At 41.1% G+C, this 25263-nt stretch overlaps 1 protein-coding gene across 4 annotated transcripts in view; it reads left to right on the top strand.

Moving 5' to 3' along the window:
• The window catches only part of LOC103178130 (BTB/POZ domain-containing protein KCTD8), a 66469-nt gene extending 41871 nt beyond the window's left edge, over positions 1–24598 (top strand). For 2 of the 4 annotated variants that reach the window (XM_042341663.1, XM_007892699.2), the window contains exon 5: positions 24058–24598. In XM_042341663.1, coding sequence (XP_042197597.1) covers positions 24058–24459 — 402 coding nt within the window. In that variant the 3' untranslated portion in view covers positions 24460–24598. Of the gene's footprint in view, positions 1–23823; positions 23898–24001 lie in introns of all 4 variants that reach the window. The other 2 variants (XM_007892700.1, XM_007892698.2) reach the window with 2 other exon arrangements.
• The last annotated feature ends 665 nt before the right edge of the window (positions 24599–25263 follow it).

Genomic DNA, 25263 nt, shown 5'->3' with positions numbered 1-25263 from the left:
CCCCCCCCACGCCACAAGGGGCCGGGTTTGTTGAGTGCTGTAACGGGATAATAACATATTGCGTCTTCTTTTCTGTAATGGGTTTGATACTGTCTGAGACAAGCGTAAATATACATCAACAAATAAATATATCTATTTTGATTTTAAAAATAGCTAGAATGGTATGGCTCCAATGGTAAGGATCTTGAATTCAACTTGTTGGCGGATAGGATGTCAGTGGAGCTGAGCGAGGATTGAGGTGATAGATTCAGGGAGCCTGGCATGGGAGAAAACACGAATTGCAAAATTCTGGATGGTGTACAGCTTATATAGGGAGGAGCTGGGGAGTCCGTTGAGCAGGGCACTCAGATAGCCTAAACTGCATTTCAGTCACTGAAATGTGTCTCCGGTCCATAGCATGCACAATAAACAGGAATTGCACCTAGATTACATTGGGCACAAACACCCAGGAAGGGATGTTAATGGCAACCCGACAGCCCAGAAGTCGGCCATTTTTTCATGCTTCACTTATGACGCAACCTCTGAGAGAGGATCAGTTTAAAATGAGTTTGCCCTGTACGGGCCCGACATTCCACTTAGTGTTAGTTAACAGGACTATTGTCTGTTAAATTTTAAGATTGTGCAAAGTTATGGAAAATTCTTAAATTTAGACTTAATTTGGAACCAGTTTTTTTTAACAATACAGAAAACACCTTCTGAATTAAGACTGAATTAAGAATTGTCCACAATTCAGCACAAACTTAAAATTTACAGGTTAAAACTATGTGGCATTTCGGACCTATCATATTTTAGATCTCAATTGCGATTTAACAACACTTGTAAATTCCAATCTGATTCAGAAACACTTTCAGCCTCTAATCTTTTCACCCCAATGCCTGGCATTGTTCGGTGTATAAGCTATAATTAGTTCTGTTTGCCTTCATTCTAATTGTGAGTCTGAAGCAAATAGCATTTGACAACTTTTCTCTGTAACACTTTTACACGGTTAAATGTGACATTTAATTTCTCCTTATTGCATTACAACAGCAAAGGCTGGATTGTAATTACTTGGTCTGTCAACTAAAGGACTATTCCTTGTTTCAGGCAACATTCATAATACCATATTAAAAAAAATTAAATGCTCTGCATGATCAATTAATGGGTCACAGCAAATGTTATATTTTGTAATGACTTTAAGAATCTATCGGTAATGACTGAGGACTTCCCAGCAGTCTGAGTTTACCTCGATTCCCTTGCGATAAAGCCCTTTGAATATTTCTAACACAGTTTTATTATATGTAGCAAAAATAACATGGGATCTTTCTCGGTTGTTCCTCAAATTCCTGCTCTTAAGACAATGAGTACCAAAGCATATTGGCTCCAGTGGTAGCATTCGTGCCTCTGGGACAGAATGATGTGGGTTCAAGCCCCAAATCAGGCAGGTTACGCTGATAATCATAGAAAGTTCCAGGGAAATCTTTGGGACATCCTCCCAACATGAAAGGTCCTGTATAAATGTAATTTTGTTGTTGTTGTTATTCATGTTTTCAAGACAGTAAAGGGTAAAGATAAATTGAACCCTAATAATGGGGTGAAAATGCAATTTTTAGATCTGATCATTCTTGAATAGGGTATGGCGCATTGCAAGAAGATGCCAGCCAGACTTGGTAGCACTCTCGCCTCTGGGTAAGAAGGCTGTGGGTACAAGCCCTACTTCAGAATATTAAGCTTTGAGGGAGTGCTACATTGTTAGAGGTGAGGTCCTTTGGATGGGATATTATAATAACAATAATAATAACAATCCTTGCATTTGATATAGCGCTTTTCACGTCTTCTAGATGTCACAAAGGGCTTCACAGAATATACTGTAAAGTGTATTGACTGTATATTTTGTGGGTGAAACACAGCAGCCAATTGCGCACAGCAGTGTCCCACAAACAGTTGTGGATTGAGTGACCAAATTATTATTTTATTTTATTTTTTTTCTTGAGGGTTTATTATTAGGCGTGTGGAGTAAGGAAACTTGCCCAAGGTTTCGTCCTGCTGGGAATCGAACCCAGATCTCTCGCTTGTGAGGTGAGTGTTCTAACCACTGAGCTACAGGGCTCTGGTTTATGTTAAACTGAAGTGGACGTTAAAGATCCCATGGCACTATTGGAAAAGAGAAGAGAGTATCTCCTGATGTCCTGGCCAACAATCCCCCAGATAAAATTGCTCATTCACTTTATGGCTGTTTGTGACATACTTGCCCTAGAGGGGGTGCAGCGTAGATTCACTAGGTTAGTTCCTGGGATGAGGGGACTGACCTATGAGGATAGGCTGAATAAACTAGGGCTATATTCTCTACAACAACAACAACAACAAGATTCCATTTATAGAGCGCCTTTCACGTCGGGAGGACGGCCCAAGGCGCTGAGTACAGAAGAATTAGGGGAGATCTTATTGAAACATATAAGATTCTTAAAGGGCTGGATAAAATAGACACTGAGGGTCTGTTTCCCCTGGTAGGAGAATCTATAACCAGGGGTCACAGTCTTAAAATTAAGGGTCAGCCTTTTAGAAGACAGTTGAGGAAACATTTCTTCACTCAGAAGGTAGTGAATTTATGGAATTCACTCCCCCAGAAGGCTGTAGATGCTCAGTCCTTGAACATCTTCAAGGCTGAGACTGATAGATTTTTTTAAAACAGAGGGATTAGGGGATATGGGGATAGGGCAGGTAATTAGAGTTGGGTCAGAAGATCAGCCATGATCTTATCGAATGGCGGGACAGGCTCGAGGGGCCGAATGGCCTACTCCTGCTCCTAATTCTTATGGCTGTTTGTGAGACATTGATGTATTCAAATTAGCTGCTTTGTCTACAGAATACAACCACAGCAACCACTGCATTTATATTGTGCCCCTCAGGCAGGGTAGTGTCCCAGAGCACTTAAATACATAGTCACTACACTTTAGAGTAAATCCTGTAAAGCACTCTGAGACATTCAGTAACGTGATGAGGTGCTATATCAGCTGCAAGGATTATTATTATTTTCCACTTATTCTGAAAAACTAACAGTAGCTGTGAATCCCCTCCACCCCACTCTAGTTCCACAATTTTCAGATGACTATTTTGCTGATTTACTAGAAGGCCTAGATTCTTGGCCCTGAGTTAGAGCAGGTTTCATGAGATACAGGCTGAGATAAACCAGATACCCTAATAATGTATTGAAATGTGATCGAAAAAATTATGGCAATGTGGAGATGTTTTGGCCGAACAACAAATTACATTTGTATAGTGCCTTTCACATCGGGAGGACATCCCAAAGTGCTGGCAGGAGGATGTCCCAACCTATGTGCTGAAATGAGGGAGTGGGGAACTTTCACAACGCAGCCCAGTTTTTAGGAATGCATGAAAAACTAATGTTTCATAACAGATTCAGTATCACATTTGCTAATTGTTGGACTCTAAAACTTTATCCTACACAAAGGGCATTATATAAATGCGAGTTCTTGTTATTATTGAATCTGATATGTTATCCCCAGGTGGCTCTCAGTGATGGTTTCCCCAAAGCAACTGCCCCATCGCCCACTGTCCCAGACACAGCTGCCTTCCCCACCTCCGAAAGTCAAACACCCTCCCTCTCAAACCCTCCTCCACCAGCATATCCACTCACATTGCCCTCCAAAATGTCCGCTCCCTCTCCAATAAAGCCCTCATGGCCCATGACCTCATCCTGGATACCACATTGATATTCTTCGAGTCCTATCAACAAACCGCCTTCACTTTATCTCTTTAAACAGTTTCTCCTCCCGCCCCCACCGGGTCACCTGTGGCATATCCCAGGCTCCATCCTTGGCCCCCTTCTCTCTCATCGACATGCAATATATTTTGGCGTTGTCATCCGCAGACACGGGATAAACTTGCACATATATTTGGATGACACAGAAATCTATTTCTCCAGCTGTGACTCCAGGTCCACCAATGTTCTGTTAGCTTGTCTGGCAGACTTCAGGGCCTAGATGAGCGTAAACTTCTTGTGACTAAATGTCGACTAGACAGAAGCCATTCACTTTGGCTCCCATCAAATGTCTTCTATCCTGCGGCTCCGACCTCCTCAACCTCCCCGGCCTATCCCTCAGAACTCACGGAACTGGTGCACAATCTAGGTGTGAGGTTTGACCCACAGCTGTCTTTCCTTCCCCACATCCGATCCTTGGCCAGAACTGCTTTCCTCCATTTCCACTGCATTGCCTGGCTCTGACCATAGCTAACCGACACGCAGCCAAACCATTCGTCCACGCTTTTGTCACTTCCCGGTTAGACTATTCCAATGCCCTTTTTGCGGTCCCCCCAACTCCAGTATCCACAAAATCTAGCTGATCCAAAACTCAGCCACCTGCTTACTCACCCGTAATAAACTTTGTACTCCCACCACACCAGTTCTAGCCAGACTCCACTGGCCCCCTATTGCCGAACGGATCGATTTCAAGATCCTCACACTCATTTTCAAATCTCTTATGCCCTGGCACCTCTTCCCTCTCTGACTTGCTTACTCCCCAACCTACCACCTCTACTTGACTGGCTTCTGCATGTCCCTCGTGCCCTCCTTGCCCCTTCCATCACCATCTTTGGATTGTGCCTGAAGACCTTCCTCTTCGAACGTGCCTAGTCTTCTCTCCCCTCTCCCTGGCTTGGCGTCGTGCTCTGAGGGGTGCTATATAAATGCAAGTTGTTGTTAATAATCGTATAATCATTGCATTTGATATAGCGACTTTCATGTCGGGAAGATGTCTCAAAGAGCTTGGCAGGATGTACTGTAAAGTGTAGTGACTGTGTATTTGTAAGCTGTGTATCTTGAGTTATTTTTACTTTGCTCTTCCCTCTGTGGTCTTCAAAGGGTTAGTGCAACCTTTACTTCTCAGCATTTCAGAATCTGATTGGAACTCTTCATGTTCAGTTCCAAACTTGAAGTGAAAGTTGTGCATATTTCATAATCCTATGAATTTCAAATTAGGTCAATTGATTTAGTCAAACGTAAACTTGAATCGCAGGCAACTGACTTCTGCTGAATACTTTCAAGATTTGCCTGCTTTTCTCCCCTAAGGATAATATTATTTGACAAAAGGAGAGTATTTAATTTGCAGGTATAATAATAATAATAATAATCCTTGCATTTGATATAGCGTTTTTCACGTCGGGAGGACGTCCCAAAGCGCTTCACAGAACACACTGTAAAGTGAATTGACTGTGTATTTGTGGGCGAACGCGGCAGCCAATTGCGCACAGCAGTGTCTCACAAACAGTCATGGATTGAAGTGACCAATTTGTTATTTTTTTTAAGGAATTATTACCCACGTCCGCCAATCGACTAACAACTGAGTTCCTACTTATCGCTAGGTAAACAAGCATGTGGAGTAAGGAAACTTGCCCAATGTTTCGCCCTGACGGGAATAGAACCCAGGTCTCTCACTTGCGAGGCGAGTGCTCTAACCACTGAGCTATAGGACTCCACAATCTCTCTAGAATACTCACCCCACTGTCCTACCATCACAACCTGACCTCAATCCACCCTTCTTGGTAACCTGTTACATTAAATACCTTCTGGGAAAAAAATATTTCTTTGTGTCTGTCCTGAAATTGACTTTGTAATTCTAAACCTGTGTTCTCTTGTTCTTCCGTCTTGGTGAGTCAAAAAGTATCAGGAAGTAATATAATCCTTATATAATAATAATAATTTCTTGCATTTGATATAGCACCTCATCACATTTTCAAGATGTCTCAAAGAGCTTCATGGAATATACTGTAAAGTAACTGTATATTTTATGTGCGAAATGCAGCAGCTAATTGCGAACAACAGTGTGCCACAAACAGTCATGGATTGAGTGATCAATTCTTTTACTGAGAATTTTTTTTAAGCAAAGCAAATTAATCATTGTCCATGTTTCAAAGATTCCTAATATGTCTAAATCAGGAATTTGCTGGTAAAAATATTAGGAAATGCATTGTTATGCAATAATGCAAATTGTTTTGCTGTGCTTAATTGTTAGCTATTTGTACCTCTAAATTGTACCTCAAAAACACAGGTCATCCTTATTGGCCTTAACTCTTGCCAGAGACTGGAGCTGATGGAAATCCAGAGATGCAGGTTGTCATAGAAATCACAGCATTCACTCTTTTAATTTAAGACTTCAGAATCGTTACATTTGATTTAACATCTTTCACATCAGGAGGATCTCTCAACACACTTCTCAGGATTCATCACAAAGTGTAGTGTAACTTTTTGCAGCCGAAGCTGGACAACAATCTTTCTTACAAAACTGGGAAAATGATTTGGATAAAATTACTAATAGTGAAGAAGACAAAATTGAACACAACAACAACAACAAGATTGCATTTATAGAGCGCCTTTCACATCAGGAGGACATTCCAAGGCGCTGGACAGTTGGGTCAGGACCCGAGCAGGGGGGAAATGGTCAGGGTGAGGGGAGGGAAGGGAGGGAGCGAGAAGGGGGTAGAGAGTCGAAAGGGGAGCTGAAGGCACGGTTGAAGGGAAAGGTCTTGAGATCGGCCTTGAAGGAGGAAAGGGAGGAGGCGGCGAAGGCACTGGGGGATGGAGTTCCAGAGCCTAGGGGCTGAGAGGCTGAAAGCCCGGCCACCGATGGTAGGGCGGTTGGGGCGGGGAATGTGGAGCAGACCGGAGCCAGAGGAACGGAGGGTACGGGCAGGTAAGTGGGGTGATAGTAGGTCGGAGAGGTAGGAGGGTGCAAGGCCGTGAATGGCCTTGTAGGTGAGGATGAGGATCTTGAATTCGATCCTCTGGGGGATGGGGAGCCAGTGGAGGCGAGCGAGGGTGGGAGTGATGTGGTCGCGAAGCCTGGTGCGGGACAGTACACGAGCTGCAGAGTTCTGAATGACCTGCAGCTTGTGGAGGGAGGTGCCGGGAAGGCCGGCGAGGAGAGAGTTCCCATAGTCCAGCCTTGAGGTGATAAAGGCGTGGACCAGAGTTTCAGCAGCGTGAGGGGTGAGGTAGTGCCGTAGTCTGGCGATGTTCCGGAGGTGATGGAAGGCGGTGCCAGTTGTGGCGCGGATGTGGGGAAGAAAGGACAGCTCAGGGTCGAACAGAACCCGAGGTTCCTGACTGGCTTTGAGAGGTGGAGAGTGCAGCCTTGGATGCTGATGCTGTCAGCGCCTGAGGTGCGGAGGCGCTGACGTGAGCCAATCAGGAGGGCCTCAGTTTTGCGCACGTTGAGCTGAAGAAAGTTGTCTCTCGTCCAGGACTCGATGTCGGACAGGCAGCTGTCAGGACATCGGTGGTCGTGGAGTTGAGGGTAGAGGAGGAAAGGTAGAGTTGGGTGTCATCCGCATACATATGGAAGTTAACCCCATGTCTGCGGATGATGTCACCAAGGGGGAGCATATAGAGGGTGAAGAGGAGGGGACCGAGGACAGAGCCCTGAGGGACACCGCACAAGACAGTGCGGGGGCTGGAGGAAAAGCCGTTTGCAGAGACAAAATGAAGACGGTGGGAGAGGTAGGACCTAAACCACTCAAGGACAGGGCCTTGAAGGTTGAGGTGGGAGGACAAGCGGTGGAGGTGGATAGAGTGGTCGACCGTATCGAATGTGGCCGATAGGTCGAGGAGGCAGAGGGAGCCCTGGTCGCAGATGGTCAAGATGTCATTGGTGACCTTGACCAGGGCGGTTTCTGTGCCATGGGCAGCACGGAAACCCGACTGGAGGGGTTCGAAAAGTGAGTGGGTGGAGAGGAAAGAGCGCAGCTGGGAGGCGACGATTCTTTCGAGAACCTTGGACAGGAAGGGGAGGTTGGAGATGGGCCGGTAGCTTGATAGCTGCGACGCATCAAGGGAGGGTTTTTTCAATGTGGGAGTGATGGTGGCAGTTTTGAGGGGAATGGGAACAGAGCCAGAGGAGAGGGACAGGTTAATAGTGTCTGTGAGAAGTGGGGCAAGGAGGTGGAGCTGGGAGATAAGGAGTGGAGTGGGGATGGGGTCCAGGGAGCAGGTGGTGGGTTTCAAGGACAGGATGAGTTTGGTGACAGAGGGTGGGGAAACGGGTTCGAAGGTGTGTAGGGGAGGATGGGTAGGAGTCGGAGTGTGGGAGGGAAAGGGTGGGGGGTGGGTGGAAGTTGGAGGGGCAGTGACCGCAGAGCGGATTCCCTTGATTTTGGACAATAGTTAATACAAAATTGTGACGAATCCCAGAAAATTTCTGAATAAAGTTATTTTATCTTATTTTGTTCAGTTTTGTTAACTGAGGTCTCACAAATATATATAGTAATAATGTGCAGTGAAAATAAAGAATACTTTCGTTTCTAATTGAAAATTAAATCCAAGGAATGAATCAATGTGAAATTGGCTGCATCCTCACAGACAAACCTGTCCCACTTGTAAAGCTGGGGGCTTTGGCTACTTGGCTGAACTTTGCCATCTGCTGGATCAATGTGAAGCCATGTACAAAATGGTATTATCGTCTAAAATAAGGATCAAGATTTCTCACTTTTTTTTAAGATTCAAACTCCATTTGAGTCTTAAAATTTAAGACTCAAATGGAGTCCTGAGGCTCAGTGGTTAGAGCACTCGCCTCGTAATGAGAGACCTGGGTTCGATTCCCAGCAGGGTGAAACCTTGGGCAAGTTTCCTTATTCCACACTCCTGATAATAATCCCTCAAGAAAATAAAGCAATAATAAATTGGTCGCTTCAAAGCACGACTGTTTGTGGGACACTGCTGTGTTCAATTGGCTGCTGCATTTCGCCCTCAAATATACAGTCAATTCACTTTGCAGTCTATTCTGTGATGTGCTTTGAGACATCTAGAAGATGTGAAGAGCGCTATATCAAATGTAAGGATTATTATTATTATTAAGATTGTGTGGTATTTTAGAAAACAACCATAATTTGAGATCCGATTTTCCATGTTCATTTAGGCTGTGATGTTTTGCGCCATAAGGTCGGCAATGACAGTGAAAGATCAGACTTCCAAAGGTAAACTGTAGTGGGAAAGATCCAAAATAGTGGAATCCTGTAATGTATTGTTTGGAGCAATTGCTTTGCAAGCGAGAGGACCTGGAATTGATTCCCAGGCAAGGCAAAACATTAGGTAAGTTTCCTTACTACAGACAACTCTGTTTGTCTAGCAGTAAAAAGGAACATGGTTGTTAGTCGATTGGCAGATCGCTTTTCCGGGGATAATATACCATTTCAAAAACTATCTCAATTGAAAAGATTATTATCATAAATATATTGTAGATAATAAAAATGCTATTTGAGGAGGATATGTTCAAAGATGTAATAGTGTTCAGGGCTCAGTTATCTCAGTAAGGTACTGGAGTTCACAGTTTTTGAAGTCATGGTATTGTTGAAACCCCTCTGAGTGCAGCACCAGCTTTGCAACAAATCCCAGACCCATTTATTCTCTATGCAATATCTTCTAACTTTAGGTACTCAGCAGCTAATTGTTTCCTGTTCAACTTCCCTAACTGCATCATATTCATTGCTCTGAGATATATGAGGTAGAAAAGAAATCTGGAGTAATTTTCAGAATGGGTTATCTAATCTTATCTCATGATTCTGATACTGGTGCCAAACTGCTCTTCTTGACCTTGTGTGAACCTTCTGATCAAATTACAGTCCTGTAATCATGCTCAGATATCCATTATCCACCTCCATTCCACATTCTGCTAAAGGCAACTGAAAGAGTGGCATTTTGAGGTATATGTTACGCTTGAAGTGGCATATAGATGCATATGAATATCATATTTTTAGTTGCAATGCTTGAAGACTTCAATCATCACAATTTCTGAAGAGTACGGACAGAATTCAATTTGCATATATTTCACTTTGTAGAATAAGGAATACATTAGGCTCCAAACGCAGACACCAGCAGAAACATAGAATCTTAGCATATTACTCCTCGTGAGCGAATAAAGACCCCTGAGTCAATGGCTTAGGTGGAATTATGTGTTATTCCACGAGGATGAGAGTACATTTAAAATATTTTTGGGAGGTTGGGGTGCGTCAAGTGTGCTCTCCCCTATGGTGCCTGGAATTCTTCCACAGGGTTTTCTTTCTTGAACCTGCGTGGAAAATACCTCTAAAGGAGTCAGCTGATTTCCCTTTACAGGCTATCTGGCAAATAATTAACTTATGCTGAGAAACTCCATTAAAGAAATGGAATGAACAACTAATACAGTACTCTAAATCTAATGACAACTAAGCAGTAATTAGAATCTGCTAATTTCAACAATGATTTGATGCTGGAGCAAGTGACTATTAAACTTACCGCTCATCCAGAGGGGGATTATCATTGATTTTTAATCTGATCGTGTATCACATTAAAAATTTAGGATGAGACATTCCTTTGGTTGATGCCTTGCACCATTCATGCAGAATATCAGCAGAGTTAGCGTAAAAACATTGAGTTTTACATTTCTCCCAATTATCCACCATTTAAACAAACAACAACTTGCATTTATATGGTGATATCATCTCGTAGCGCTTCACAGAGATCAGGACAGATGCCGAGCTAGGAGAGAAGGGGGAAGGGGAAGAGGAGGAGACCATAGATGTGTCGAAGAGATAGATTTTTAGACAGGATAGACAGATAGAGAAAGTGTGAGACCAAGGGGGTTCAGGGAAGGAGTTCCACAGGGTAAGAGCATATAAAAAAATTGTTTACATTTGATATAGCGCCTTTCACATCAGGGGAACATCTCAAAGTGCTTCACAGGAGTTAAAGTTCAGTGACTATATTGTGTAGGAGAATGAGGAAGCCAATTTGTGCACAACATCAATATCCTACAAACACCAATTGACTGAGTGACCAATTTTATCACCATGGGGAACAGGGATTCTTCCCACTCAGCTCGTATTAACACTGCAAGCCAACACTCTGACACCTAGAGTGGTCCTAGCTAGACAAGCAACAACAACAACAAAATTACATTTGTAAAATGCCTTTTACATCGGCAGAACATCTCAAGGCGCTGAGAAATGGGAAAGCTTGACATTGTTATTGTTGTTGACAAAGAAAAGTGTAGGTTAAAGGTAATGCAGATTGAGGGAGAAAGTACAGCAAAAATTTGCACTCATATAAGCCATTCATGTAAGATAATATCTTGGAGACTGTTACAGAGATGGACTGGGAAGATGGAGCAATGTGGCAAGTAGGGGGTAGGAGGAACGTTAACCAAAGCCATAGACAAAGCGGTAGGTTTTTAGAAGAACTTTGAAAGTCGAGAGGAGCAGTGTGAGATGGAGACATTTTGGGAGGGAGTTCCAGAGATTGGAGTATAGTGGTTGAAAGCTCAGCCATTATTGATGGGGCAGAGGTTGGAGAAAGTACAAAATGGGAACATCTCAAAGTGCTTCAGAACAGTCAGAGTTGGGAGGAGAATAAGGTTGGAACATTAAGACGATTTTGCGGTGAACATCACCTGAACAGAAATGGTTTTCCTGTGTTTTACAAAAAGTCACAATTACTTGTGAAGTGTTTTCAGATATTCTAACGTGATATAAAATGTAGTGGTCTTTGTGGTCTTTGTAATGGTGGTGTACGGTGGGCGAGAACCTTGGGAATAGTGAACACAATATGATTGAGGAAAGGGACATAACACAAACTCTCAGGTTCAGGGAAGGAAATTTTAATGGAACGAAGAGGTATCTAAGAGAACAGGACTAAATTAGATTGTTAAACAGTAGGAGTATAAAGGAATTAAATATTTCAAGAATACAATACTGAGAATATAATGCAAATATTGTACATGGTATGAGGAAAGAAGAATAGCAGAGAAAATAGGAAAATGTGGGCCCTAGGGATGGTAGGCAGGGGGTAGAAACTATTAGATCGCTATTTAGCTAAATAAAGAAAAAAATAATTGAAAGGTATAAGAAATGGAATAGTGTATCGCTTGTTCAATTCTGGACTGACCAGGTGACCACAAAGGTCTTTTCTGTATATTCTGCTGTTCCTAATATACATATACAGCATGTTGGCATATGCACAGATACACAGATTTATTTTTTCCCATTTCATATTAAACTGTAGCAAAAGGTGGAACATAGCAGGAAATCTTACTGAAAGCGCTTGAAGGCGATTTCCAAACTGAGTAATCTTTCCCTGAAAGAGCTTCAAAAAGAATTGTAATTTCAATTATTATACATTAAAGTGTCTACACAGAAGGAGGTTTCTGAGATGCGGGTGATTAATGCCTGGAAACAATTTGCAGGATGTTATATTTCAAACACATATACATTATTTGCTTTTGCAGCAGACAAGCACAGACCAGAATATTATTTCACATCTTCAGAGGAGGCTCATTAAAGACTAACTGATATAAAATGCCAGCACCTTCAGTAAAACGTTTTATCCATTTCCAGGATCCATTGTATGATTATTTTAGTAACTTTCAAGAAACTTAATTATTGAGACTGAGTGCCCGTGTACTCAACAGTATCTGATTTCTAGTCAGGAAATCATACTTAAATGATGAAAGGGGCAATTTCCTGGAGCCACGTTTTAATTTGGCCATTATTGCATGTTTTTGCACCAAACGAAATGGAACAGACCAGTGCCTGTTTGACAAACGGAGGCAGCAGGTAGGTTGGTATGGTTTTATCAGGTCACAGAGGTAGGGAGGGGCAAACTGTGGAGCTTTAAAAGTGAGGACCAGGATCTTATTACATTCGATCCTCTGGGGGTGGGTAGCCAGTGAAGCCGAGCAAGGATGGGAGTGATAGGTTCAAGAAGCTTGGTGCGGAAGAGGACACAAACTGCAGAGTTCTGAATAATCTGTATCTTGTGCAGGGAAGAGTTGGGAAATCCAGTGAGCAGGGAGTTAAGCCTGGATGAGGATCTCGGTGGTCTGAGGAGAGAGGTAGTGTTGGGGGCAGGCAATGTTGCAGAGTTTGGGGAAGGCAGAACAGGTCATGGCATGGATGTGAGGTTTGAAGGACAGCTGAGAGTCGAACAAGACACCAAAGTTCTGTACTGGGTTATTGAGGTGAAGAATGAATCCATGAATAGTAATGCTGTCAGCCCCTGAGGGAGCCAAGCAGGAGGCCCTTGGTCTTGTTGACATTCAACTGGAGAAAGTTGGGTCTCATCCAGGACTAATATCTGACAGGTAATCATTCAGGACACCAGTGTCCTGGAGGGAAGAGTGAACAGTTTGGTGATTGCTGGGATAATTGTTTTATGATGGTTTCAACTTTTTTCAGCTAGAATTTATTTTGGGAGTAGGCTTAAGTTGCAACAGTTGCTCATAAATACCTTGAAATTTCTGAGCAATGCTTTTTGCAGCAAACTGTAATCTGCACAGTTGTTAAAGTATATTTTGTTTTTAATGACATTACATGAAGCAATTTCAATCACTACATTTTTTATTTATGTTTAAACTCTCCAGGGCCAACATGTCTGGTAAGTGCCTTCCTTCACAGGGGACATGAACCATTGACATAAATTTTTCATTTTCCTATTTGGATCTGAACCTCTGGTTTAAGTAAACAGTATTTGTGTTAACAACAGCAACAACAACAACTTGCATTCATATAATTCCCTTCACGCAGGGCAGCATACAGGAGTGCTTAGAAGTGCGGGAAGTTGACAAGTATTCCAAAAGTAGTCTCAAACAAGGTGCACATATATTAAACTGAAACTCAGCAATTGAACCACAATTGCTGCAAAGGCAATTTTTGAATGATGCACAATGAGCTTCACAATTTATGCATTGAAATGTGTGATGAATTGAAGCAGTCATAGAACCTGTTCCTATGTTCCTAAATGCATCGCAGCACCAAGTTATAAACACAGAGATAAAAGTTACAGTGTTCCTCAACCCATTCCTTGTGTAATTAGCAAAAACATCTAATTAAGGAATAGTCTAAATTTTTTTAGGGTAAACAGTCAGTCCGACTTACTTCTGGAACCAACTTGCTGCTCTCGACCTCTGATTCACTGCTCCTCCAGATTAGCCCAATGTCAAATAATAACAGGAAAACGACTATTGTTTCCTGATTTAATTTGTGCAATTGCTAATTCCAAATAAGAAATGTAAGCATTGGTAGAGGAATCACAGTGTTTACATCTTTATAAGAAATTCCAATCACCATTGGAACAATCATAACAATTTTAGTGGTACTTGATTAGTAATTCCCATTTGCAGCCCACTTTGCCTGAACCACTGTGACATTTCCATGACCTAGATCAGGAAATTACTTGTAAAATACAGAGTGTAAAATAACCATAAATAATGCAGAGTCTCAACCGTGCCAAGCCGGCCAGTTCCTTTGCTCAACGAGCATGTGCCCCGCCCTATCTGCCCCACACTATGGGTGGTCTTTTAGCCACTCTGCCCCACTACGTGGAACTCCATTCCAGTGTACCTCCGGCTCGCTTCCTCCCTTATCTCATTCAAGGTCTGTCTCAAGACCTTCCTCTTTGACCACATGTTCAGCCATCCTTCCCCTTCCTGCACCCTCAGCTCAGGTGCCAGTCATTACTGTTTAGGGACATTCTCCCAATGTGAAAGGTGCTATAAAAATCTAAATTTGTATTGCTATATTGTAAAGTGAGAATTTTCAGTGTAGAAAGGAGGCTATTCTGAACATCGTGTCTGTACCAAGTTGAATGAGCTGTGCTACAGTTTGATACTTAAGATTCTGGTTAGAATCAGCTGTCTGCCGTATAAGATGTACACAGTACATGGCAGTCTTGTTAGTGCTATTCGCTTTTTCACCAATAAACACACGCATGCGATTGACTTGTAATTCATATGACAGATTGAGCTCTGGGACCACACAGCAATATTATGTGCCAGATGCTGAAGATCATCATGCCTTTTGTGGCCCTGTGGTGCTCAGAGGTCCGACACACACCATTAGTGGCAGATTTAGAGTTGGGCATATGGGAGATAAAGCTGCATGTCACAGAAAGTTACTTTTTCTTGCTGAAAAATGTCTTTGTCCTGAAAAATAAATAAGAGCAAAATAAAAAAAGTCGATGGCTGCTTGGAAAGAACACAATCACATGACTGCTGATTTGTATCAGTGCAAGTCCTGTTTTCACAGCTATTCTAAAGACTTATCTGCATAAAACTGGGTGATACGTCCATCATAAAGAAAATACGTGAATATAGTTTGCATTGTTTGTTTGTGTCCACTTTATGCCAACAAGGATCTCAGTCCTTCGGGCAATCTCACTTATAGTGTGGAGTTTGAGTTATTCTGCGGTGTGGATGAGGGAAACAATTTCCTGCTAGGAGTTAATTATGGTTGGATTCCTTATTCATCCTCCAGAAGAATCTTTTGCAGAAGCTGCACACAAGACTTATCTCGCCTGAAGGCTAAGATCATGTTGCTGGCCCTAGTGCCTGATTGCACAGTGGGTTATCCAACTACTCTTCATGACTGATCAGTCCAGGAAAAGAATCATTATAACATCTCATATCCACTGTTAAACAGCCTGACATTATCCAGTTCCATTTTGGATTTCTCATCTAAACTTGTTTCTCTGATATGTTGTCTCTCTTGCTTAACAAAATTGCTACTTTGGCTGTAAGAGTCGTTTGAAGGGCTCTGCTATTTTTGTGGTGATTTTGGTGGATAGACTTTGTTCCTGAAATGGCTGCTAGAAACACCTTTGTAAATTGACCTTTATTTATGCTGGGAAACAGATTGCACTGCCACAGGCACTCCAGCTGCAGTGGTGTGAATTTTCTCCTAACACTGTGGATTTTTCTAATAAAAATGACAAATAGTGTTATTAGTGTTCTTGCTGCGATCTTTTTGTACTTTATTTTCTCCTCATCAATTTTTAACCCTCTGGTCTTGCTTATCTGCATGATCATATTTGACCTTCTTATTTTCTGTCCTATTAACCCAATGGTTCTGTCCTTGAGCTTTCTCTGATACATCATCCAATTAACCGTTCCTATCTTGTGGGCCTCGACAAAAAGACAGGCTTTTTAACTGTGCTTGGGACATCTCAGTGAAGCACAAGTTTACCCTCACTGGCATCTTGCATTTTTTTGTTGATATAGCCCTTTTCACATCTTCTAGACATCTCAAAGCGCTTCACAGAATAGACGTAAAGTGAATTGACTGTATATTTGTGGGCGAAACATGGCAGCCAATTTCGCAAAGCAGTGTCCTACAAAAATTCCTGGATTGAAGTGACCAGTTTTATTATTGCTTTTTTTTGAAGGGTTATTATCAGGCATGTGGAATAAGGAAACTTGCCCAAGGTTTTGCCCTGCCAGGAATCGAACCCAGGTCTCTCGTTACGAGGCGAGTGCTCTAACCACTGAGCTATAGGACTCCTTGTCTGCTCTGTAGGTCCAGTGCCATTACGCACTAGGCTGATTGAGAAAATTCCTTTCCACGTTGTCATGATTGCATTACCATTGACAATATTATAGTATTATTTTCAGTAGAATGTAGAACAGGTACTAAAAGAGGAAAGTTACAATTTTTGTTCTTTTTTGAAGTGCAATGGAAGGGAGCTGCTGTCAATAAGAACAACAACATATTGCATTTATATGGTGCCCTCCATATAGGATAACATTTCAGAGAACTTCACAAAGATAGCGTTCGATGCCGAGAAAGTGAGCAGGAAGAGTTGGTGGTGTGAGAGAATTATTGGCATGATAGGAGATCTAGATTTTTAGGCAGATTTAAGGCTGTCTTATAAAGACAGAGAGAAAGGGAACAAGACAAAGGGGTAGAGAGAGGGGGTTTCAGAAATAAAGGGCATAGCATCTGAAGGCTTGGACACCTGTTGTGATGCAGAGTAGTGGGGTACACAACAGGCCTGGGGTAAGGGAAGCAATAAGAATAGGGGTGTGCAGGGAATTATAAGTGAGTCTGAGAACCTTGAAGTGAATCTATTGGGTGGTTGTCTGGGAGCCAATGGAGCGTGGAGAAAGATTGGAGTGATTTGTTTGCATTTGGAGTTTTGTGTGAATGAGGTTGGAGGTGATGGAGTTTGGGATTCAGTGATCCTTATGGATGGTAGAACTAGGGAGACCAGTAAGGGATGAGTTTGAAAATAATAATAAAAATAATAATGCTTGCAATTTGATATAGCGCCTCATCCTGTCTTCAAGATGTCTCAAAGTGCTTCACAGAATATACTGTAAATTGACTGTATATCTTGCGGACAAAACGTGGCGGCCAATTTCCCACACCAGTATCCCACAAACAATGGATTCAGTGACCAAATTATTATTTATTTATTTTGATGGGATTATTACCCCCAGAAAAGTGATCCGCCAATCGACTAACAACTGGGTTTCTACTTATTGCTGGGTAAACAGAGGTTGTGTGGAGTAAGGAAACTTGCCCAATGTTTCACACTACCCAGGAATCAAACCCAAGTCCTCTCACTTGCGAGGCGAGTGCTCTAACCACCAAGCTACAGGATTCCATGGTTAAATAGGAGATAAAAAAAAGTCATGAATGAGGATTGGTGAGAGATAATAATAATAATAATCATCCTTGCATTTGATATAGCGCTTTTCACATCGGGAGGACGTCCCAAAGCGCTTCACAGAACACACTGTAAAGTGAATTGACTGTATATTTGTGGGCGAAAGCGGCAGCCAATTGCGCACAGCAATGTCCCACAAACAGTCATAGATTGAAAATGACCAATTTATTATTGTTTTTGGTTTTGGAGGGATTATTATTAGGCGTGTGGAGTAAGGAAACTTGCCCAAGGTTTCGCCCTGCCTGAAATTGAATAAGGGTGGAGACAGACAACGTAGAAACAGACAGGCTGTCAGGTAGATAGCAAACACAATCATGAAGGGGTAATGGGAAGTGATGACTTTTCTCACCCGATATTCAGTGAGACAAAAGGTCAGCATCAGTTCACAGAGCCTTTTTATGGGGTGAATGCTAAAAAAGTGCACTTAGAGCAGTTTTTAGGTTTTACAGTGAGACAGGGATTAATATGCACATTTTGAATGACAATTTAAATAAAACATTTAGATTAATGTCTGCACTTCCAATTTGGAAAAGTAACCAGACTTGGTTTATATCTCTTTTGTATTTATATTATTCTTTTAAAACCTTTAGTCCTGAAATATTTTAGACAAAAGTTATATGATACTCTAGTTTACCCTATTTACTTGTGTTTCCTAGTTTATTGGATTAAGGTTTTTAGTAATTGGCAAAAAAGCATAGGGAAAGAGCAGGAGGCTGCGGTTAAAGTATTTTTTTTTGGTCAGCCGAGTGTCTGACACATCCGGAAACCTATCACCATGCTTAAGAGAATTCCAAACCAAACTGAGAATCCCACGCATCCCACCTATACATGGAAATTTCAGAAGTTAGTAACAGTGGAGGCGATAAATCTAGTTTAGATTGTTGGGCCAAATGGTTTCCTCTTACGCTGTAATTTCTATCTAAATTGGGCAGAACATTTACTTTTGTCAAACAGATGTTTGAGTTGAAAATTCATGCAACTTGACCCCAGCATTTACATCAGATTTTCACACAAAGGCATTGAAGCTGCCAATCATATGATGGAATAGATGCCAAGGGTTAACAGTGTAATTTGCTCCAAGTATAATGATCCAGGAGGATTTGAGAGATAAAGTAATTACTTCCACTCTTGCAGACTACATCTGAGACATATGTGTAGAACTCCATGTTTAGATTTAAATTTGCAGTGTTTCATATCACATTCAAGGCCTGCCTCAAGATATGACATGACATTAACAAAGTAAAATAAAATGCCTTCAAAATTTAAGTTATCTATAAATGCATTAGGACAAATTTATAAAATGTACATTTAGCTCACATCCACATACAAAATATACACCCCCACCCATTATTAAGTTAATAAAATCAATATATGTATCATAGATGTAGATTTAGAATTACAGCAGTGTTTAGCAACTGGAGTGTATTTTTAATTATTTTCTCTATCATGATCATTTTTATCACCAGGAGGAGGTCATTACGCCCATTGTATTCGTACTGGCCTTTTGCAATTTATTCAGTCCCATTACCTACTTTTTCCCCATTCCCCTGCAAATTACTCCTTTTTAGATACCTGTCTAGTATCCTCTTGAGAACGAATATGAATCCTGCCTTGACCTCTACTTCCAGCAGGGCATTCCACAACCTAACAACTCTTTGTACATAAATAAACTCATCCTAATCTCCCTATTGTTTCCTTGCCAATTATCTTAAATTGATGCCCACTCGTCTTTAATTGACTCAAAGACCATTAGAAATAATTTCTTCCTATCTATTCTATCAAAACACTTCTCATAATTTTAAAGGCCTCAATCAGGTTTCCCCTCAACCATCTCTATTCCAATGAAAAATAGGCCCAGTTCCTTTGATATCTGCTCACAAATCAAGCCACTCATTTCCTCATGGCTCTGATGCACCTTTTTGAATAGAGGTGTTACAACAGAAACTTTCCAGTCTTCTAGAACTACTATCATACCCAAGGATATTTGAAAGATTATCATCAGAACATCTACTATTTCCTGCCTGACTTTCCTCAGTTTACCCAAATACTGTACATGCCCTGGGGATTTGTCTACTTTTTGAGTTCCATCCTCTCTTGTAGTGACATTTCCATTTCTTTTAATCGCTGCACATCCTTTATTGTATCCTCATTTTCTCACTATCACACTGTTCTGTAAAAACTGAGGCAAAATATTCTCTGCCGTACCTTTGTTTTCCATGACTAGATTTCGCTTTACGTCTTTAATTGGACCTAACTTTTCTTTAACTCTTTATGCAGCCCAATGAATCATATTATTACGATGTTGTATTTGAATATTACTCTCCATATTATGTGTATGTACAGGAAACCCATCCAGTGAACTGAATGAATAATTCATTCGTACAACTTCACAGCAATTCAGTGTTTTATACTTTCTTTAACAACATCTCAAACAGATCCATCAGGAAGGGTGGTTGAGGTTAGAACTCATTTTTTTTTTAAAAAAGGATGATTCTGTGATAGGAGGATAGTAAGGTAGATCAATTAATAACAGAACAGAAGTTTTTTTATATAATCTATAGTCTAGACTGACACTTCAATACAGTGCTGGTGGTGTACTGCATTGTTGTTTGTGCTATCCTTTGAATGAGATATTAAACCAAAGTCCTGTCCTGTCCACCTGTTCAAGTGGATGATAAAGATGATAAAGATCGTATGGCACTGTTTAAAATTAGAAGGGAGTTTCTCCTGATGCACTGGTCAACAATTCCCCATTCTCCATTCAATTTCTGACTATGTATAGGATATTGCTGCATGCAAATTGGCTGTCATGTTCACCGACAAAATACACAGTGTAGTTACAGTAAAATCCTGTGAAGTACTTTGAGATGCCCTCCTGATGTGAAACGTGCTATGGCAAATGCAAGGATTATTATTATTATATCCATCTTATAAAGGTGTTACTTGTAGTCTGATCAATCCAAGATTTCTCATGGTTCAAGAAAATACCTTATCATAACAAATTTCTACAAGTGTGCTTTTAAGAGGCTCCAAGAGTTTTGACAAGGTTAGTTTGACATTTGATGGCAACTTCAAAAGTGCAAGCAATGCTGAATTTCTTTCTCTGAAAAATATCATAATTGTACAAGTTGCAGTATCAGAAAAAATGAACCCTGATGGCACTTCAATCCCCAAGGACAACTCACTTTCTTGTGCTGCACTAGATTTCACTTGATGTATTATAGCAGCTTGTGATTCTTTCAGTATTTGTGTGAATCTATAGAGGCCACCTTTCCAGTGATAGCATTTTATTCTTCTTGACTAGCTTCTACCTTCCAACTTGGGAGAGTGAATAGTGAGATAGATCAAATTTAATACAGTCTTCTCAATGCGGTTATTGTGAGGAGTTTAAAGGCACATTGCACTCATAGAAACATGTTTAGCAAACTTGTGTTTACCAAAAGCACAAGAAAAATGATCAAAATGCTGTTGAATTGTGTCCTCAAACATCATTTAATTGTGGTTTAGACATGTCTTCTGATCTCACTACTAACAGAATCAATTCTATTGTTTAGGTATTGCTCACTTGTTCTGGATTCAGCAAACATAAGAAAGAGTCTCTCCTTATCCATTTTGTCAATTCTTTTTACTACCGTAAACTGAGCTATCGTACTCTACATCTCATGGAGGCAATACGGAACCTTGGCGTCTTGTTAGATCCTCAGCTGTCCTTCATACCTCACATCCATGTCATGAGCTGCTACGCCTTTCCCCATCTCCACAACATCGCCAAGCTCCGCCACTGTCTCACACCACAGGCCACCGAGACTCTCATCCACGCGTTCATCACATCCAGGCTCGAGTATGCCAAACTCCCTGCTTGTCAGCCTCCCCAACTCCACCTTCCACAGGTTGCAGACCATCCAGAACTCTGCAGCCCATGTCCTCTCCCACACCAGGCTCTGCGGGCCTATCACCACCATCCTTGCCCGGGTCCACTGCTCCCCATCATTCAGAGGATACAGTTCAACATCCTGGTCTTCACCTTCAAAGCCTTACACGGCCTTGCTCTCAAAAATTGAGAGAAGAGAAACAAAGTGGGACATTTAGTGGAACCTGCTCACTTGTAACATGGACTTAGAATCTGAACCTATTTCTCCTTCTGAATTATGCACATTATATGTGAACAATTATTGTAGCCAAACTTAAACCAAATCCGATTTAGCACAAACAAATCCCTAAGCAATTCTTGGCTGTGAATGGAAGTATTCTTTTAAATCAGACAAGGGAAATGGCACATTTAACCCTAATAAATAAATTACTGCAAGTGATGAATTATTTACGGTACAGTGCTTTATGGATTCAAAATTTCCTGTATCCAGGCTGCGAGGATAAGTAGCCATTCAAAATCAGTCAAATATGAAGTGAAGTATTAAAAATTGTGCACCATCCATTATATATCTTATGTGTAATAAGAGTTACATATAGGTCAACAGCATTTCAAAACTGCTCAATAGCATTGACCACTGTTCACTGTCATCCCTATCAGCGGTATATTGATATATTAGTTATGCTTTCTAATGCTTTGCATTTGTCAGTTCTCTGGATTGAGTTGGATAGAATTTGTAGGTATAAATGTGTCATTTTAGGTACCGTGGCATATTTTCTTATTGTACTCTATATAGCTCAAGGATTTATTAAAGCTGTGTCAACTGTTTTGTTCTATCGGTGGGAGATTTATGCCGCTGATCTGAAAATTAAAATGTCAAGGGTATTGTATTCATGTATAACAGTTGTGGGCAAGGTTTTTATTTATTTTTTTGTGAGCAACATAACATATTAATCATCTTTCAATGCATTACTGACCCTCTTACAGGTGAGATTGTGATAATAAAATATGCTGCACGAGTCTTCTGGCTCTTGACTATTTTCCTGAAAAAGGTTTATATAAATCCTTTTTGACACAGCGACACAGTCTATCAAAACTATCGCTGATGTTCATTTCAAAATGCTGTAAACTTTATCCCAGTGTTCCTTTGAGCAGAGAAGGCATGGGGAGAAGTTACATCTGAATCTAGATTTTCTCTGCTTCTGTAGCATCTTATAGTGTCCAGAACTTGGCAAATTACCAAATTTGAATTGGGTTTTCTGTAGGTTCTTAAGAGAAATTTACAAAACAGCCATTTCAAAACTAAGACTAGATTTCGCTAACTTGCAAAATTATACTATTATAGATTCAGGTGGCATTTATTCCCAATTATAATTGTATATAAAAAATCCCAACATTTTGGAGTCAGTAATTGAATTCCTGAGTAACAGACCCAAGGTCAAAAATTTGTCACTATTGATATTCATATGTGAGTTTCAGTAGGCTACGTAAATATGGGGATAACACAGGTAAAATCATGTAAATGAATGAATGTCACATGATCACAAGTTTGATTCAGATGAAGAAGGCTCTTCAGCCCATTTGATCTCATTGCTTCAGAACACCTGCTCTACTGTCCCCCCATCACAGCATCATCCAGTGTTTAAATGAGTCCAGTGTCCTGGCTTCCACCATCCTTCCTGACATCCTGTTCTACTTGTTAACTACCCTGAGTAAAGAAACACTTCCTGGTGTGTGTCCTGAAATTGTGTCAAGAAGCATTACATTTTTTAATCTACTTACTATATTGCTAAAATTGGTCGCATGTTTGAGCTCTTCCCTCTGAGCTTGGAATGGTGGTTGTCTCCAAGATTTTCAGTAACACCAACTTGATTTCCTGCTGGTGGCTGCCTTTTTGTTACTGAATGTGACATTCCATGGGCTATATTTAAATGAATCTGATTTCAATGCCGCCAGATTGGAAGAGGTAAACAGTTCAGCCTGGGCTTCCTGCACCTGTTGGCTGTCCTGGGCCCTAGGTGCCTCTGTTGGAAAGCTACTTAGGTGAGATTCCAGGAATATGGTTGGAGCCTGCAAAGCTGTATCCAGAATATGTCAGTGCTGATAATCGAGCAGGAGAGAAAATTAGCAGAAAGGAAAACTTCAGCCTGTTATTTTTTAATAGAGGTGTGAGGGAGTTAAAAGGTGGTACGCCTTGTAATGGAACTTCCGACAAGTGTAAACAAATTGCGGTTTATAACGCCATCTGATCTCTATAGTGTTGCTGCCTTGCAATTCTTCCCATAACTATCCACCATTGTCCATAGGCATTAATTTCCTAGCAGTAGTCTCCATCTCTTCATATTGAAATAGGGCTTGATGCCTACCCCTATGAGCTGACTATACAAACACTGTAGTCAGATTCGAACAAGAGCCCCCATCTGAAAACGTCTTATGTTATTGGGTCTTGGGTTTTGAAAGTGATTGTAATCCAATGCCCATTTTTTCTCAGGTGGTTGTGAACTATTTGTTAGGGTGTCGTACCACAGAGCTTCCACATCTTGCCTTAGTGACTTCAAAAGGAAGGTATAGTTTTGTTGTCTTGTACCAGTGCATGAAGCAGTAAAACAAAGTAACAGAATGTCTGTGAGGAATGTTATAAGCCCTTTTCTAACTCTGATCTGTGACAGGCGGACCACAAAGACCAGTCTCACCAAAATCAGAGTGTGAAGAGAGGAAGCAGGAGAAGGGAGACAAAGGAATGGAAAGCGCCACCTCTTGCAATGAGCTCTCCACCTCCAGCTGTGAAAGTCAGTCAGAAGCCAGCACTCCGCAGGAGAATATCGCTGCTGCAATGCAGCCCACAGCACATCAGCCTAATACCCTGACCTTGGATCGCTCCTCAAAGAAAGATCCCGTGCAGTGGATGCAACAGCCAGAGAAACGCAGAAACAGTGAACTTTTTCAGACGTTGATGAACACTTCACGTGACTCGGCCCTCTGTAAAAAGAAAATCAATGAAAAATTGAGCGTCGAGGATGAAATGAAAAAATGCATCCAAGATTTTGGGAAGATCAAAATACCCCATGAGTTCCCAGAGCGTAAACGCCCGTGGCAGTCCGAACTATTGCAGAAGTACGGACTTTAAGAAACTTGCTGCAGTTTGAATTCAGTTCGAAATAAGATTTTGAAGTTTTCAACTGCCTACTGTCCATCTCATCTTTTCTGTCCTTAAATTGTGATAAGACTGTTTAGAAAAATAACACGGGATGTTTGTCAGCTAATCAGTGGGGACTTCTGTTCCACAACTCTGTATATCAGTTATACATTGTCTTCTAGAAAGACTCTATTGAACACAAACATTTGCAGGTAGATTCAGTGGATCACACATTTAGATTAGACATCTGCGATCCCTTCTAAACTGTACATTCGTAGTGCAATTCTTCGTATAATTCTTCTTAATTTAATAGATTAAGAACAGGTCAAGTGCCAGTCAGTAGCAAGAGTGTTGTGATCCTGAAATTGACAATGTGGAGTCAAGTATTTGAATGCTCGTTTGCAAGACACGTCTTAAATTTTACTTTTTTTTAATTCAATATTCCAATATTCTACAACCTTCTAAATAAAATGCTAGTATTATCACTATAACTAGTCACAGGTGTTAGTCTGGCTCAGTTGGTGGCATTCCCACCTCTGAATCAGAAGGTTCAAGCCCACAGGAATCTGAACTCACATAATCCAGTCTGACATCCCAATCCCATGCTGGGGTTGCTGCATTGTTGAAGGTGCTGTCCTTCGGATTAAACAATAAACCAAGGTCCATTCTGTCTGTTCAGCAGGATGCAGAACTTTCGAAAAAAGAAGGGAGTTTCTCCTGTATCCTGGCCAACAATCTCCTAGATAATATTGGTTATTCACTTCATGGCTGTTTGTGGGACATTCCTGTGAGCAA

The sequence above is a fragment of the Callorhinchus milii genome, unplaced genomic scaffold (assembly GCF_018977255.1).
Source record: "Callorhinchus milii isolate IMCB2004 unplaced genomic scaffold, IMCB_Cmil_1.0 Scaffold1, whole genome shotgun sequence".
NCBI lineage: Eukaryota > Metazoa > Chordata > Chondrichthyes > Chimaeriformes > Callorhinchidae > Callorhinchus > Callorhinchus milii.
This window is presented reverse-complemented; position numbering and strand designations above follow the sequence as displayed.